The sequence below is a fragment of the Dama dama genome, chromosome 19 (assembly GCF_033118175.1).
Source record: "Dama dama isolate Ldn47 chromosome 19, ASM3311817v1, whole genome shotgun sequence".
Classification (NCBI taxonomy): Eukaryota; Metazoa; Chordata; class Mammalia; order Artiodactyla; family Cervidae; genus Dama; species Dama dama.
The window spans coordinates 52,958,390-52,976,811 of NC_083699.1; the positions used below are offsets into that span (position 1 = coordinate 52,958,390).

The 18,422-nt window shown below is 33.3% G+C and overlaps 1 protein-coding gene across 1 annotated transcript in view; it reads right to left on the bottom strand.

The window, feature by feature from the left end:
* STXBP5L (syntaxin binding protein 5L) overlaps window positions 1-18,422 on the bottom strand; it is a 355,378-nt gene that overhangs the window by 209,110 nt on the left and 127,846 nt on the right. Inside the window, exons 6-7 of the mRNA XM_061167943.1 lie at window positions 16,893-17,027; window positions 10,474-10,537 (exon numbers count right to left, since the gene is read on the bottom strand). Of these exons, the coding sequence (XP_061023926.1) occupies window positions 10,474-10,537; window positions 16,893-17,027 (199 nt within the window). The remainder of the gene's footprint in view (window positions 1-10,473; window positions 10,538-16,892; window positions 17,028-18,422) is intronic.

The window sequence follows — 18,422 nt, forward strand, 5'->3', positions numbered from 1 at the left end:
AGTCGTGTCCAACCCTTTGAGACCCTATGGACTATAGCCCACCAGGCTCCTCTTCTATGGGATTTTCCAGGAAAGAATTCTGGAGTAGGTTGCTATGTTCTCCTCTAGGGGACCTTCCTGAACCAGGGATCGAACCTGTGTCTCTTATGTCTCCTGCCAACCTCCATTGGCAGGCAGGTTCTTTACCACTAGCACCACCTGGGAAGCCCAAAAGCAAAGCTGAGAGAGAATCCAAGGAGATGTATACAATACCATGCCCAACACAGGCACCTGTCAGTCCAAGAGAACCCTCTTATATTTTAAAGGCTATTGTGCAGTTTCTTTAGTAAATGGTGTTTCAGGCAGAAGGGGTTCTATTTTACGCTTTTATGATACTATTTTGTTTCAGTAGGAACCATAATAGCAGTAATTTGTTCCTTCTTTCACTTCACCAACAAGCCTCCATGAAAGTTTTCCCCTTTCAGGTTGAATTTATCCAAGAAACACAAAAATATTTACATTAGAAAATCTACTTACATATTTCAACAAATTATTAAGGAATAGTCATTTTGTAGTATAAAGCACCTGAAAGTCATCTTTTTAAATTACACTGTAAGTGACACTAAGCTTTTGATTGCTGAGGCATCCACTGCAAAGACCTGCATCTGGAATAAACCCAGTTGCCAGTGTACAACTAGATAAAGAGCCAGGATGAAGTTTCCTTTTTTTTTTTTTTAAGAAAGTTCTAGTTGACATAGATAAACTGATCATTGACTGACTACTTCTACATGCATTTCCCTTTATGCACTTTAATTCCTTCTCATGTTTTAAATTCACCTATAAAGTAAACCTGTTGAAACCCTACGCATCCCATCCCGATCTCAATAAAAGTAGAACTTCAGGCCCATGTTCTCTCTCTCCCTCCCTCCCTCCCTCTCCCTGTCTCTCTCTCTCGCTCTGATTGTAACATCCTTGTGTTACCCCAGGCATGCCATGTGCTCTCTAGGACCTGTAAGTAATAATTCTTGATTTTCAAACAAGGATGGTTGTTTGGATAGTTGTTGCTGAGGTGCATCTCACAATCATACTAAGAATCAGAAGGGCCATTCTAGCACCAACACTGACTTCAAAAGCGTAAACACCTGTGAGGAATCACCCAGTAGAGTGTTCCCAGGAATTTCTAGCATCACTATTAATAGCATCTTTATCAACAGTCTGAGACTGGCACAAAACACATCTTGATACATAAGAAAAGCATTCAATAAAACTTCACACCGTTCATAATGTGAACCCCTTAGAATATTGGAAAGAGGCAGAAAGTTCCTAACTTCGTCAAACAAAGATATGCAGCAAACATCTTACTTTCAACTTAGAGTTGAAATCCTGGAGACACTTGCTTTTTCAGTTTGAAACAAAAGAAAGTTCCCATTAAAACCATTTATTTTCAATACTACAGTGGGTTCCTATCCAATTATATATATAGAATTTCATATTCTAAGTTTCTGTCCCTGATACATAGCTCAGTTGGTAAAGAATCTGCCTGCAATGTAGGAGACCTGGGTTCGATTCCTGCGTCAGGAAGATCCACTGGAGAGGGATAGGCTCCACACTCCAGTATTGGGCTTCCCTTGTGGTTCAGCTGGTAAAGAATCCACCCACAATGTGGGAGACCTGGGTTTCATCCCTGGGTTGGGAAAATCCCCTGCAGAAGGGAAAGGCTACCCACTCCAGTATTCTGGCCTGGAGAATTCCATGGACTGTGTAACACAAGGGGTCCCAAAGATTCAGATGAGACTTTCACTTTCATATTCTAAAACAATGCAAGGAAAATTTAAACACAAAATTTTTTCCTGTCTTTGGCCTCCTCTCTCCCTTCTACCGAGCATTGTGTATCTGCAGTAAACACTGACAAAACCTCCCTATCAGCAGAAACATCTGCTCAAATATAAAGAGCAACATTCTCCTAGCACCAACTAGTGTGCATGTGTGCTAAGTCACTTCCATTGTGTCTGACTATATGCAACCCTATGGACTGTAGCCTGCCAGACTCCTCTGTCCATAGGATTCTCCAGGCAAGAATACTGGAGTACACTGCATGCCCTTCTCCAAGGGATCTTCCTGACTCAGAGATCAAACTCTCCTCTCACTTCTACCTGCACTGGCAGGTGGGTTTTTTACCACTAGCACCACCTGGGACAACTCCTTAAAAGGTTCAGTTCAGTCACTCAGTCATATCCTACCCTTTGTGACCCCATGAACTGCAGCACACCAGGCCTCCCTGTCCATCACCAACTCCTGGAGTTTACTCAAACTCATGTCTATTGAGTCAGTGATGCCATCCAACCATCTCATCCTCTATTGTCCCCTTCTCCTCCCACCTTCAATCTTTCCCAGCATCAGGGTCTTTTCCAATGAGTCAGTTCTTCGCATCAGGTGGCCCAAGTATTGGAGTTTCAGCTTCAACAACAGTCTTTCCAATGAATATTCAGGACTGATTTCCTTGAGGATGAACTGGTTGGACCTCCCAGGGACTATCATGAGTCTTCTCCAACACCACAGTTCAAAAGCATCAATTCTTCAGTGCTCAGCTTTCTTTATAGTCCAACTCTCAGCCATACATGACTACTAGAAAAACCATAGTTTTGACGAGATGGACCTTTGTTGGCAAAGCAATGTCTCTGCTTTTTAATATGCTGTCTAGGTTGGTCATAGCTTGTCTTCCAAGGAGTAAGTGTCTTTTAATTTCATGGCTGCAGTTACCATCTGCAGTGATTTTAGAGCCCCCAAAAATAAAGTCTGTCACTGTTTCCACTGTTTCTTCATCCATTTGCCACGAAGTGATGGGACCAGATGCCATGATCTTAGTTTTCTGAATGTTGAGTTTTAAGCCAAATTTTTCACTCTCCTCTTTCACTTTCATCAGGAGGTTCTTCAGTTCTTCGCTTTCTAATGAAAGTGAAAGAGGAGAGTGAAAAATAAAGTCTGTCACTGTTTCTACTGTTTCTTCATCTATTTGCCATGAAGTGATGGGACCAGATGCCATGATCTTGACTATTGATTAATCTTTCACGAAAATACATATGAAAGAAATAAAATTTGTCTATAATTGCTATGCTTTTATGCACAGAATATTTCAAATAATTTAAAGACAGTTACTGAAAGCAAACATTCAGTGATGTAGTCGGATACAAAATAACAAAAATGAATAATATTTTTATGGGCTTCCCTGGTGGCCAAGAGAGTAAAGAATCTGCCTTCAATACAGGAGACCTAGGTTTGATCCCTGGGCTGGGAAGATCCCCTGGAGAAGGGAATGGCTATCTACTCCAATATTCTTGCCTGGAGAATTCCATGGATAAAGGAGCTTGGTGGGCTACAGTCCACAGGGTTGCAAAGAGTTGGATACAACTGAGTGATTAACACTTATACCCTAACAATTAATTATGAAACGGATTTTAAGAAAATTAATTCATAGGAGCAATAAAGTCTGTAAGGGACTTAAAATTAAGCTAACAAAAGATATGTGTGACTTTTTGTGAAAAAGTTGTAAAGCTATACAGAGAAACATAAAAGAAAGCCAAAGTAAACATATCATGTTTATAAGATGGAAAGGTAAAACACTCATGTCTTAATGTGTCTTAATGATGTACATTTTCTCTAAATTCATCAATATGTCCAAGTTTCAGAGTCCCAACAAGGATTTACATAGTTTGATAAGCAATTCTTAAAACTCAGATAGTAGAATAAATGGTCATAAAAGAAAACAAGATGAGAAAGTGAGAATGGAGAGGGACCATCAAATATTAAGATATTTAGTAAAGATATTATAACTAATAAAGTGTGCTATCAGTAGAATAATAGACAAATATATCAACGCAACAGAGAAAAAAGCCCAAAGACCCACTCAAAAATAAGAACTTGACATATAAGTGAGATGTCCTTATAAATCAGTGTAAACTGAATTGACTATTCAATAAATAAATTATTCATATATAAAAATGAAAGCATATCCTTATATCAAACCAACATAAAATAAATTACACATAGATTAAAATCAAATTGTGAAACAGAAAGCCTTAAAACTTATAGAAAAAATAAAACTGCATTTTCCCTTAGGAAGGGAAAGATCTAGTAGGTAATTAACAAAATGCAGGAGTCAAATGAAAAGACTGAATACATTCAAATCGGGAATTTGTATGTGACAAAGGCTATTGATGGAAAAACTAAAGTACAGGAAGTCAAGTGATTTTTTCAAGGTTATATGCTAATAAGCAGTGGATCACAATACAAACACAGTCTTCTGCCTCTAGTACTAATTTATTTTGCAATTCCTTTTAATTTCTAATTACCCAACTAACACACATTATAGTTTTTCATAAAAATTTGAACAACATAAGTAAAATATGAGTATCTTTGACCATTTTCCTCAATACCAATCACTAGTATCCTTCTCAGATTTGTACATCTTCTTTTGGGCTTTTTCCCTTGAATATTTAAATATTTAAGTAAAAACATAAACTCATTATTCAAGTGATTTTATACTAACCTTACTGTTCTGCATCTTTTCTTTAAAAAATATGGCTTGAAGAATCTTCCTCATCAGAACAGCATTCCACAGTATGTATACAGTATCATTCATTTATTCAATTTTATATTAATAGACCTTCAGGCTATTTTCAGTATTTTACCCTTTGGTCCTATAAATAGGATAAATATCTGAAATGGATTTTCTATCTATCAACATATTTTAAATGTTGATAACAAATTGCCCATACTGGTATGTATAATCATGACGGCTATGTCTAGATGCCCATTTTTCAATGCCTGTTCCATTACTTGATATTATTAATATTTTTAATTTTTAATATTTTGCCAGCCTAATGGGGAAAAGGAGGTATATTGCACTTCCCCAGTGATTACTAATGAAGCTGGTTCCTTCTCACTGCCAAACCCTGATCCTTATTAGAGGTAAGAGGCAACCACAGCTTTAACTCTTAAAATCATCTTTTCTAGCAGACTTAGTTTCATATTTATATTTATATTGTGATTTCTTGATTCATTACTTAGACTTTGTCTATTGACTTCCTATTATGAAAGATGAGGGTTTAGCAAAAGATTGTTAAATATTTTGCATATTCATTAATTTCCTGCTATACACCTAACAATCATTGTCTCCCACTTTGCTGCCTGTCTCTTATCATGATTGTCTTATTATAGCATATTCCTTAAAGCTTGCCTAAAGATGTCCCTACTCCACAGTAATAACTTGTTATTGTTTCTGCTAAAATTCTCTGAGTTGCCATTTGAACACTAAGTGTTTTCTCTATCTGGAATTTATTTCTGTGAATCGTAAAGGGTAGAGGTCTTAAATTTTTTTCAAACTGGACACCAACTAAACACTTATTTAATAGTTTATCATACCCTGAAATATCTTCTCTAAAATACACAAAATTCTCCCAAATACCTTAATTGTTTCTGGAATATCTCTTTAGACCCATTGGTTTTCTTGTATTGCCCCGTACCAATATCACAATGTTATTCATTAAAAAAAAAAATTTGGCTATTCTTAAACATTTCATTTTTCTTATGAATTTTAAAATTAGCTTGTAATTTTTTTTTAAAATAAGTAAATTCTCCATACCTACTTTACTAAGGGCTTCTTTCATCAAAGGATGTTGAATTTTGTCAAATGCTTTTTCTGTGTCTATTGAATTGAGTGTGATTTTTTATTTTTCCTTTCGTTACTGTTGTGTATCACACTGATTGATTTGCAATGTTGAACCATCCTTACATTCCTGGAAAAAATCTTACTTGACCATAATGTATGATCTTTTTAATATTTTTGGATTCTGTTTCCTAAAGCTTTGCTGAGAATTTTTACATCTATATTCATCAAAGATACTGGCCTGTAATTTTCTTTTTTTGTAATGTATTTGTCTGGTTTTGGTATCAGGGTAGCACCAGCCTGGTAGGATGATATTTGGAGTGTGCTGTCATCTTCAAATTATTTTTTTTGGAATAGTTTGGGAATGGTAAGTATAAGTCCTTCTTTATATGTCTGACAGAATTCTCCTGTGAAACTGTCCAATCCTAGATGCTCTTGTGCTGGGAGGTTTTTTTGTTTAGTTACAAATTCAACTCCACTCCCAGTGATTGGTCTATTCAAATTATGTTTCCTCTTGATTCAGTCTGGTAGGTTGTATGTTTTTAGAAATATGTCCACTTTATCTAGGGTGTCCAATTTGTTGGCATATAACTATTGTATTATTATCTAATTATTTTGTATGTAGTATTCATATGATATATATTTTTTTGTATCTCTGTGGTATCAGCTATTATTTCTCCTCTCTAACTTTTAATTTTGTTTATTTGAGTTGTCTCTCTTCTTCTTGGTGAGTTTGGCTAAAGGATTATTAATTTTGTTTATCTTTACAAAAAACCAGCTCTTGGTTTTGCTGATATTTTCTACTGGTTTTTTAATCTCTATTTTATGTATTTCCTCTCTTACCTTTATTATTTCCCTCCTTCTACTAACTTTGGGCTTTGTTTCCTTTCCTAATTTCTTTAGGTAGTAGGTTAGATGGTTTGAGGGTTTTTTTGTGTTTAGCCTGCATCACTATAAACTTTCCTCTAAGAATACTTTGCTAGATTCCATCGATTTGAGAGTGTTGTTTTTCCACTTTCAAGACATTTTTGGATTTTCTCACTGATTCATTGGCTTTTTTGCTAGCATGTTGTTAAGTCTCTGCATGCGTGATCTTTTTGCATTTTTCTCTCTGTAACTGATTTCTAGTTTTATACTGTTGTGGGTGGGAAAAAATGTTTGGTATAATTTCCATTCTCTTAAATTTGTTGAGACATGTTTTGTGGCCTAGCTTTTGATCTATCCTCAATATAATAAAGGCTCTTTATGACAAACACACAAGTAATATCATACTCAACAGTGAAAAGTTGAAAGACTTTCATATAAATTCAGAAATAAGACAAGGATACAGACTCTTGCCACTTCTATTTAACATAATAATAGAAGTCCTAGTCACAGGAATCAGGCAAGAAAAATAATTAAAAGGAATTCAAATTGAAAGCAAGGAAGTAACTCTATTGGCAGATGACATGATACTTTATATAGAAAATCCTAGAGTCTCCACCCCAAAACTATTAGAACTAATAAATGAATTTAGAAAAGTTGTAGGTTACAAGATTAATATATAGAAATCTGTTGCTTTTCTGTACAATAACAATGAACTATCAGAAAGTAAAAGACAATGCCATTTAAAATCCCACCAACAAGAATAAAATACCTGGAAATAAACAACCAAGGAGATAAAATATCTACACATTAAAAACTATAAAACACTGAAGAAACAGAAAATGATACAAAGAAATGAAAAGACATCCTGAGCTCTTGAACTGGAAAAAATAATTTTGTTAAAATGTCTATACACTCAAAATCATCTACAGATTTAATTCAATTTCTATCAAAATACCCACGAGATTTTTTTTTTACAGAACTAGAATAAATATCCTAAAATTCATATGGAATCACAAAAGATGCTAAATTGCCAAAACAATCTTGAAAGGAAAGAACAAAGCTGGAGGTAACATGCTCCCAGACTTCAGACTATACTGTAATGCTACAATAATGAAAAAAATCATGGTACAGGCACAAAACAAGACACATACAACAATAAAACAAAATAGAGATTCCATAAATAAGCCCTTGTACCTACAGTCAATTGATATACAGCAAAGGAGGCAAAAATATAAAATGGAGAAAAGATAGTCTCTTCAATAAGTGGTTCTGGGAAAATTGGAGAGCTACATGTAAAACAGTGAGAATAGAAGATTTCCTCATACCATATACAAACATAAACTCAAAATGGATTAAAGATATAATATTAAGCCCTGAAGCTATAAAACTCCTAGAAAAAAAATAGGAAGAACACTTGACATAAATTGTAGCAATATTTATTTTTCTTAAAAACTATCCTAAGGCAAAAGAAACAAAGCAAAAATAAACAAATGGGGCCAAATTAAACTTTAAAAGTTTTGCACAGCAAAGGAAACCATTGACAAAATAAACAGACAGACAACAAAATGGAAGAAAATACTTGCAAATAATATGACTGAGAATAAATTGATACTCAAAATACATAAACAGCTCATACAACTCAATATTTAAAAAAAACAAACAACCCAAGTAAGAAATGGGTAAAAGACCTAAATAGACCTTTTTCCAAAGAAGACATACAGACAGCAAACAGGGACATGAAAAGATGCTTAACATTGCTAATTACTAGAGAAATGCAAATCAAAACCACAATGAGATATCACCTCATACCTGTCAGAATGACTGTCATGAAAAAGTCCATAAATAACAAATATTGGAGGGGATGTGGAGAAAAGGGAATCCTTGTACATGTAGGTCAGAATGTATATTGGTCCTGCCACTATGGAAAGAAGCATGAAAGTTTCTCAAGAAACTAAAAATAGAACTACCATATGATCCAGCAATCCCACTCCTGGGTATATATATATTAACACAATGAACACATTAATTCGAAGAACACATGCATCCCAATCTTTAGATTGCTATTTATGATAGCCAAGATATGGAAGAAACCCAAGCAGTACAGGAGACCTGGGTTCAATTCCTGGGTCAGGAGGATCCCCTAGAGAAGGATATGGCAACCCACTCCAGTATTCTTGCCTGGAGAGTCTCAATGGACAGAAGAGCCTGGCAGACTACACTCCATGGGGTCGAAAAGAGTCGGACACAACTTAGTGACTAAACCGCCACCATTATGATACCCAAGATATGGAAGCAACCCAAATGTCCACAAATAGATGAACACATAAAAAGAATTTGGCAGTTATATATATACTTACATATATGTGTATATATATATACACACAATGAAATATTATTCAGCATAGAAAGAAACAAAACTCTACCAAATTCAGCAACACGGATAGACTTAGAGAACATTATGCTTAGTAAAATTATTCAAACACAAATACATATGTCACTTACATTTGCAATCTAAAAATAATACAAATAAGTATATACAGCAAAACAGAAATAGATTCACAGAAACAAAAAATTAACTAGTGATTACCAAAATGGAGATGGAAGGGGGAGGGGTAAATTAGGGGTACAGGATTAAGAGATAAAAACTATTATCTATAAAATAGATAAGCAACAAGGGATATTGTATAGCACAGGGAATTAGAGTCATTATCTTTTAATAACTTTTAGTGGAATATAATCTATAAACATATTTAATCATTATATTTTATACACAAAACTAATATAATAATGTAAATCAACTGAATTTCAATTTAAAAAGTAAATCTGAATGACACTTGATTGGAATTACACTATTTATAAATCAATTTGAAGAAATTCAGTGTACTTTCTCTTACTATCAGGGGACTTGTCTTTCAGGCTCAGTATTTATTAGGCTAATCCAGTTTCTATTATTTAAAAATAAAGAACCAAATCTATATAATTTATTTGTGTGTTTTATATAGTACTTAGCAAAAATATATACACTTGAAGAGACAATATTGATAATGAAAGTGACACTTTAGATCTTTTATCAACTTTGTTTCTCATCATTAAAGTGTGGATGCTCAGTTGCTCAGTTGTGTTTGAGTCTCTACGACCCTATGGACTGTATCCTGCCAGGCTTCTCTGTCCATGGGATTCTCCAGGCAAGAATACTGTTGTGTTGCCATGTCTTCCCTCCAGGGGATCTTCCTGACCCAAGGATCAAATCATTAAAAGAAAATTATGAATAATGGAAATTATTAAAATTATTTCTGCAATCTGAGAACATTTTCTATATTATTATCTATTTATAAAATTAAGATTGGCTAATTTATGATTATTTAATATTGCTGTTTATCATTACCATTACAGAATGTCATGGGCCAATGATTAATGATATTGATAATATTTTTAACTTTAAGCATAGAATACTTGAGAACTAAAATTGTTCAACATGTTATATGCCTTCCTCAAAATTCTGCCACTGATAGTAAAGAACCCGCCTGCCAGTACAGGAGACATAAGAGACCCGGGTTCGATCCCGAGGCAGGAAGAACTTCTGGGGGAGGAAAGGCAACCCACTCCAGTATCCTGCCTGGAGAATCCCAGAGACAGAGAAGCCTGGTGGGCTATGGTCCACGGGGTCGCAGAGTTGGACACAACCGAAGTGACTTAGCACAACACAGCACATGTGCTATATGCCTTTCTCAAAATTCTATAATTAAATATCAACTTAACTCTAGGTGAAACTAATATTTCAATTTGGAACCATTATTAGTATAAATAATACAGTCATTCATTTGCTCATTCATTCATTCAACATGTTTTTAGATTACACTTAATGCACTGTACTAGATGTTATGTATAAAATAACAGTAAGAAACACCTTTATTCAAGAATAAGAAAAATAAATTCAAGAATAATGGTATTGTAATACTCACTTTCCCTTCATCTCTTGGACTATCACTTAAATGCACAACTGGACCTGGATGAGTCTTTGTGGATCTGTTAAATCAATTCAAGAGAGTCACTTTAAAAAAACATTAAAACACTTTACCATTAGAGACTGAAACAAAGGAATTAAGATTACAGTGAAATACACTCCCAACATTCTGGAGCTTAGCATAAACTAATTTGAGCTCTTGGTTGTTTTTCTTTAAGACTATTTTTCTTTTCCCTACTAACTCTATTAAAGTAGGACTATTTTTAAAAAATCTGGTTTAAGAACATTGATCCACATAACAATGGCATTCTTCATTATCTTATATGCTTATCTATGTGTTGCTAGATCTGCTTCTCTGAAAATTTAAGAATGAAGTTTTACTTATACAGAAAAAAGGACTTATATGACCACAAGGGTGATGCTGTAAACTTGTTTCAACTAACTGCAAAGTACATATAAAATTGAAAATTTCCTTTGACAAGAAATTTCTGATTTTGCTTCTAAAGGATAGTACAGGGGCTCCTTTGATCTACAAATAAACTCTTGCCTGTGATAGTTATCTTACAAAAATCTGAGAAATTGGGGAAACCTACTTCACTGGTTATGTCTCATTTATCTGGTTAATGAGGGTAATCAATAACAGCCTAAGAGCATATTGTTGAAAGGATCTTTGCTCTGCTAATCTGACTTTAAATTTATCCTATTCCAATATTTGGCATGTTTTTTATGTTTCCTACCTTAACTGATACCACCATTGAGTATGATTATATCACGAGTAAATATGACATGAACTGATATGACATAGATTATTGCTCATTTTTCCACATCCTGTCTTCAATGACCTAATTGTGCCAGATTAACCCTATTTTAAGTATACTTGACGGTTATAATTTATGTCTTAGGCACAAGTGAAAACCATCAAATATTCTGCACAAAACAAGAAAATTTAAATATTAGAAATTCTTTGGAGTCAGACAAAAGTGACAAATTATGTAACTCCAGGTTCCCCAGATACAACTCCCCAGAGTAACTCAAAGAATTATTAATAAATACATATTTGTTACATATCTTATCAGTGGTTTTGTCCTAAATTTTTTCACTTAAAAATGGAGATAATAGAGTGAACCTACTGAACAATAGTGAGGATTAGAATATACATACAGCACTTAACATAATACTAAAACATAGTACTCAATAAATAGTATGTATTAAGTTTGTTGTAAATCATTGGAATAATTAGATACTAGAGTTACTATTTGCATTCTAGGATATGTTCAGGAAGAAAAGGCTTCATAAAAAGTTTATATAGTTTTTTGCAGTTCTCCTATATTTATATGTAATATATCATTCACATATAAATGCACTGCTTTATTATAGTATAAAGGCCTCTGATAAAAGACAATGTCTTTCAATTATCTTGTACTAACTAATAATATCCAATAAACCAAAATTCCTATGTCTCTTGGGTTTGATTGGAACAACAAATACCAAAGTGTACTCCATGATAAACTAGTGAATATATAAGGTGTTTCACATAAAGAGTGTTCTATATCAAAAAAAGTTTGGGAAAGTCTGAATTAAAGTCAAATATTTTGTTTTTCTTTTCTAGAACTTCGCAGAGTTATGATATGCAAATCAACATTGCAAATTTTCTGACCATATGCAAGTTAGACCATATGCAAGACTAACTTATCAGACTCTGCAAAACACTTAAGTTTAGGAAAAAATCTAGAGTTAAAGTTATTTGTAATAACTTTTTAAGGCTATAGAAGAGATTTTTTTTCAATTGTAAAAAATAAAAGAACCCTGAAAGTTAGAAGATAATGGAAGTTAAAAGGAAAACTCTCATTTCTATACATGACTATTAACATTTTGATGTATTTTTTTCTGACTTTTTCCACCAACATTGAATTTTCAAAAACTACCAAGCATTCTTTGCAAAAATTATGGCCATTAGAAATTACTTTAAAAAGCAATTGTGTACTATGGATTCTGTAAATCTCATAGAAATTGCTTTAGATAGAATTATCAATGAACTTAAATTTATGGGACAGTCATCTAAACAATACCCAGTAATTCTAAAATCCCTATTTATTTGTCTTCCTCCCATTCATCACAATGACTTCTTGATAGTTTCCTTTGTGGACTTTCTCTTCCCATATCTTAAATACTGGTATTCCTTTGTATTCTGTTCTAGACTGAAATGTATTCCCATATTATATATGATCATGAATTCAAGAGACCACAGGAGCCAGGTAGGTATTGCAAATGAATTCAATAGGCTGAATTAAGAACTGTGCCAAACTGGATAGCACATTGAATGTGAATGTGTTAGTCATTCAGTCGTGTCCAACTCTTTGAGATCCCACAGACTAGCCCACCAGGATCCTCTGCCCATGGGATTCTCCATGCAAGAATACTGGAATGGGTTGCCATGCCCTTCTCCACGGGATCTTCCCGACCCAGGGATCGAACCTGAGTCTCCTGCATTGCAGGCAGATTCTTAACCTCCTGAGCCACCAGGAAGCCCATATGTGAATGATAACACATTACCCACCTACAAAAGGAAAGTTGTTAGTTTCAGTTGATTACTGACTGCCATGCAAGAATACTGGACTGGGATTGTTTCATTAGGAATTTTTTTCATGAAAAGCTGGAAATTCAATTTTTCATCTCTATTCTACCAGTTCTTAAATACTGGAAACTAATAATTCAGAATATACTTAAATACTCTGATGGGCAAACAAAACATACCCGTGAGTCAAAACTGGTTCATTGTCTACAAGTTTGCTACCTCATTTATATACATTCTCCATGTACAATCTCATATATTTTCATAGTTTCAATGTCTATGTAAATTCTGATGTCATTAGGTTCAGAACATACATATAGAATATTCTGATATATTCTACATATCCCACATCCTTCCATTCTCCCATACCAATTCCATTTGAATAACTTAAAAACACACACAACTCAACCTACCTAAAATTGAGCTCCTTATTTTACTCCCAACCTACTTAATCTCCTGCTTTCTTTCACTAAATGACACCCTTTTCCACACAGTTACTCAAGCCAAATACTCACTCAATTCTCTATTATTCTTACATCTTCCCACAAGACCCAAGTATTGCCTCTTCTGGCTTCTAACTATTTCTTTAATGTGTCAGCTTATCTTCACTCCTAAATCCTCCATAATTTTTGCCAAGAATACAGTCTTTTATCTTTTCAATGATTTCTCCATACTTGCATTCAGAGTAGACTTTTTACATGCAAGTTTGGTCAAGTGAATTTTTCACTTAAAACCCTTTAAAACCTAGCTCCTGACCTTAGATAAAGTCTAAATGCTCAAATTGGCTTATAAGACTTTCATACTATGTATCTTTATTATCTTCTCAGCTTTATCTCTCGCCATCCTTTCTCCTAGCCATTCCCAACTAACTAAAATCCTTAAAATTTCTGTGCAAGGAACAAAATCTCTCTCACACTCTATCATTTAACATTTCTGTTTCCTCTTCTCGGAAATCCTCTCCCCCAATTCATTCTCCATTCGTCTGAGACTCATCCTTCAGATCTCATGGATGTAACTTCCTTCACAGATACTTCTCTGAGACCTCACATCTATATTAGGCATCCTTCTTACGAAATTTGCAACATTATATTTCCAATATAGTGTAATTGCCTTTTTACTTAATCTCACCTTTATTATACTGGAATCTCCAAGAAGAGAGAAATTATGTCTTGCTAGTTTATACTGGTTTCCAGGAGCTAGCATATCATAGTGCTCAGAAAATATATTTGAAGACTGTAAGCCTTATATTTATTATTTAGTTCTAAAGTTCATGCTCAAATTTTTAATCACATGTAGAAAAAATAGCACCCCCCCGCCATTTTTTTTCCTTAAAGCTGGGACTGCTCTGCAGAAACACCTATCTCTGTGCTATAATCTGGAATATATTTTCCAATTAAATTTTTTAATGTCATTTTGTTATACTACTATTTTATAAAGACATTATTATAAAGACTATTTTCTATAGTCATTATTATTTCTACAGACATCACAAAAATGTTAGTTTCCAAATAACTAACATATACACTATGGGAACACGAACAATTTATAATTATGAGAACTGCCAGTTTTAATTGGGAGACTTCACTGAAAACACAAACAAGCTAAAAAGACAAACATTGAATGAAAAGTATTTCAAGAACTTAAAATAGAAATAATCTCACACCTTAAAGATAATTCTGCATTTCTCACGCTTAAAATGTCCTGTTAAAATTTGTGTAAAGTTCTAATTACAAAATGACTCTTCTTAATTAAATGCATATTTTATTACTGTCCCAAACTCTTAACAGATATTACCAAGTGGTTTGCATTTCCTAATGTGTCTCAAGAGGTAAAGAGCTAAAAGACTGACTGTTCTAGGAAGTTGGAAGTTAGGATTTAAAATTAAATCTATCTCAGTGGGACTATATTACCTTGGAACACATTTTTGGAAATCTGGTCTAAATAAAGCAATAAACAGTCAGGAGATAAGGTGGCTACTAATAATTTCTTGAGGCTATTTCAAGGTTATTTTCAGAGGTACATACAACCCCATAAAACACTATATTTATATAATTGGGAGATTCTATTCAGAATCACATGTATAAGATATTATGAAAAATAAAAATGCCTTGTTTTATTTAATTTCTCCTAGTTTTATCCTCCTTTATAATATACATTTTAAAATCTTCATTAGTTTAGAAAATATAAAGTATATAGACTATGTAAATACATATAGGGTATAAGTCATAGTTCAGGTAGTATTAATCTGAATGATGAAAAGGATTTGTTAAGTAAATGAATATAGAAATAACACTGCAAGAGTGCTGAAATATTTGATCTGTTTACAAAAAAAACTTCTTAATTACTTTAGCAGCATTGAACTGACACAAATCTATTACTATTTGTAACTAATAGCAAATTTGTATAAAATCTCTACCTCTCAGGTGTACTTATGTCTATTAGTATCCCAAAACACTAAGAAAACAAATATTAAGTTCAGTGTTACATAGTGCTTTTATAGATTTAAGATTATAGGGGCAAAAGCCTTTTCCAAATAGCTGAAAAAATAAATACTTTTTGAGAGACACATAACTATCTATAGGACAAATGTTTTTAAAAATATACACATAGAATATTAAAATGTATATGAACAAAAAAGCTTATACCAATCATAATTGTAAATGAAACCTTAAGTCAACGGCACTGTGTATCTATTTATCATACTAATTTTCACTAATGTCATTAGTTATTTAGTAGCTGCTCTGTGGAAAGCACCAAAATAAGACAAACATGAAAAAAAAAAGAGCAACAAACAAAGAATTCTTCCCTGAAGCTATTCTTACTCTAATGAGGAAGAGTTACCATTAATTTAAAAAAAACCTCATTAGGACACAATACAAATGGATAATTGTAGTAAGAACATAACTATTAATATCCCCTCCCTATCAAGCAATATACATGTACACTGAAATACTGGGAATAGGGAATAGATTTATTATGAAAACCAAAGTCAAATTTCATGAAAATAGGCTCTTTTAATCAGAGTTTTAGAGAAAAACAATTATATAACTTAGAATATGTATATGTAAGAGAGAGAATGAGTCAATCTCAAGTCAAATGTACCTTATTAAAGGACTTGGTATGTACAGAACATAAACATTTTATTAAAGAAAAATAGTTTTCCCAATTAACACACTGACAAGGAGAATTGTTTGTATATATACTATAAAAGGTGGCTTGAAATGCCATAAAGTTTCACATTTGAGGGATTTCACATTTTACATGTGCAGAAACGTAAATATCAGTGCCAAAGTGAAAATGGTAATTGCCATCAGCCACATATCCAAAGAGCTGTATACATCACAATGTGAAAGATATTGATGAAGTGATTCTTTTTAGAACCCAGAAAAATATGTTACTGGGGCAAGCAAAGAATAAGCTATCAGTATTTAAAAACATGTGAACTGACCATGATTATTTTTAAATTAAACTATATGTGGTAATAATCCTCAAGCCATTCCCACTGGAAGTGGCTATACTGACTGTAAAGAAATGTGATGATTTTCATGTGTACCTTTTAGAATAAGCCTTACTATTTTACCACAGAGCTTGGATACATAGTAGCCCTTAATTATTTATAATATTTGTAAAGGCTAAAATTAGCATCTGTCAATACTACAGTATCTATTTTTAAAAGACTTTATAGTTTTCAATTATTTTAGATGAACTTTTCACTCAAATTCATCATAAATTAGCTACTGATGCTTCAAATAACTCTGGAATTTTATATATATATATATATATATATATATAAAACTCTTAAAAATATTTAATCCAAATATAGTGGTATTCAAGTTCAAACTTACAGTTCAATTGCCTTGTTCCACATGATAACATATCCAGAAAGAATGAAAGATTCAATATTTACAATATGTGTATTTCCTCTTTCTGTTCCAACATAGAGCCATTTACTCTGGAAAGGTAGATGACAGTAAGTAATTCTGAAAGAAAGAAAATTACAATTAAAATATCTAAATTTTACATCTGGTCAGAATTAAATTTTCTTTACACTTTTTACAGTGATAGTTATATAAAAATAAAATTTACTATATACTCAGTACAACTTAACTATTAGCAGAGTTTAAAGGGTAAATGACAAGACTGTGTCATTAAAAATAATAATGATAAAGCAATCACTATTAAATAAGTGTCTGATATGGACACTGATATATATTGTTTCTAATTCTGAAAATAGCATGTCAAGACATATATACAACTTTTCTTTAGAAAGAGGAAACTGAGGTCAGGAATTTGTACTTCTACTTGCCTAGGACTGACAGTTAATAAGTGGCAAAACTGGGATTCAAATCCGTTACTGTCTGGTTGAAAAATTACTGCATTTCTACAAAGCTATGTTTGGATTTTTATAATAATGTCACTTGAAATAAAAATTAGGTATATATGAAACATAATTTTCAGAGTTCTCAGAGAGACTGTAGCTTTGTCTACATGAAGCGATAAATTATTTCCTTTTTTCCTGATGCTTGGCATTTAAATAGTATAAAGAAAACTTGTAAGGTTAAAGATCCATTGTACTATTTCTTTATTTTCTTGTTCTGCCTTTATCTTCACAATAGGCTTTCTGACCAATTCTGGGAACTTATTCCATAGCCAGAGCAACGATGACTCCTACATATGAAATCTGGGAATTTATTAATCTTCTATTCACAGTATCATCACTTTTTCTAGTTTGGCCTACTTATGCCCCTTAACCACTTTTAAAAAGACATGGGGGATGAGTTCACAGTTATCTTCTTGCCAGAACTTGTTATTAAACCATAGTATTTCCTAGAATTTATTTAGAAAAGGAGCTGGCAAACTGTTAGAAGAGAAAAACAGAATTCTGATGTTAAGCAGATAGACCACTATGAAAAAAAAAGGAAAGTGAATGATAAATTCTAAGGATTTCATCTTGTACCTCTTTATGTAACAGTGAACATGCAGCATGTCAAAGTTATATTTTCAATCTGGTTCATTGACTTTCTCTACACCCTTGTGTGTGTGCATGCTCAGTCATGTCTGACACTTTGCAAGCCCATGGGCCTAAATACAGCCTGCCAGGCTCCTCTGTCCATGGGATTTTCCAGGCAAGAATACTGGAGTGGGTCGCCATTTCCTATTCTAGGGGATCTTCCTGACCCAGGGATCAAACCCATGTGTCGTGCATCTCCCTGCACTGGCCAGGCAGGTTCTTTACAACTGCATCACCTGGGAAGCCCAAACTTTATTCAAAAGTATTCTGTTGAAGGCACCTAGCACACTAAATTCAAAAACTAGAAGTATTGTTATTACATACACATTTACAGAGTTAATTGGTAATTTAATTAAAATATAAC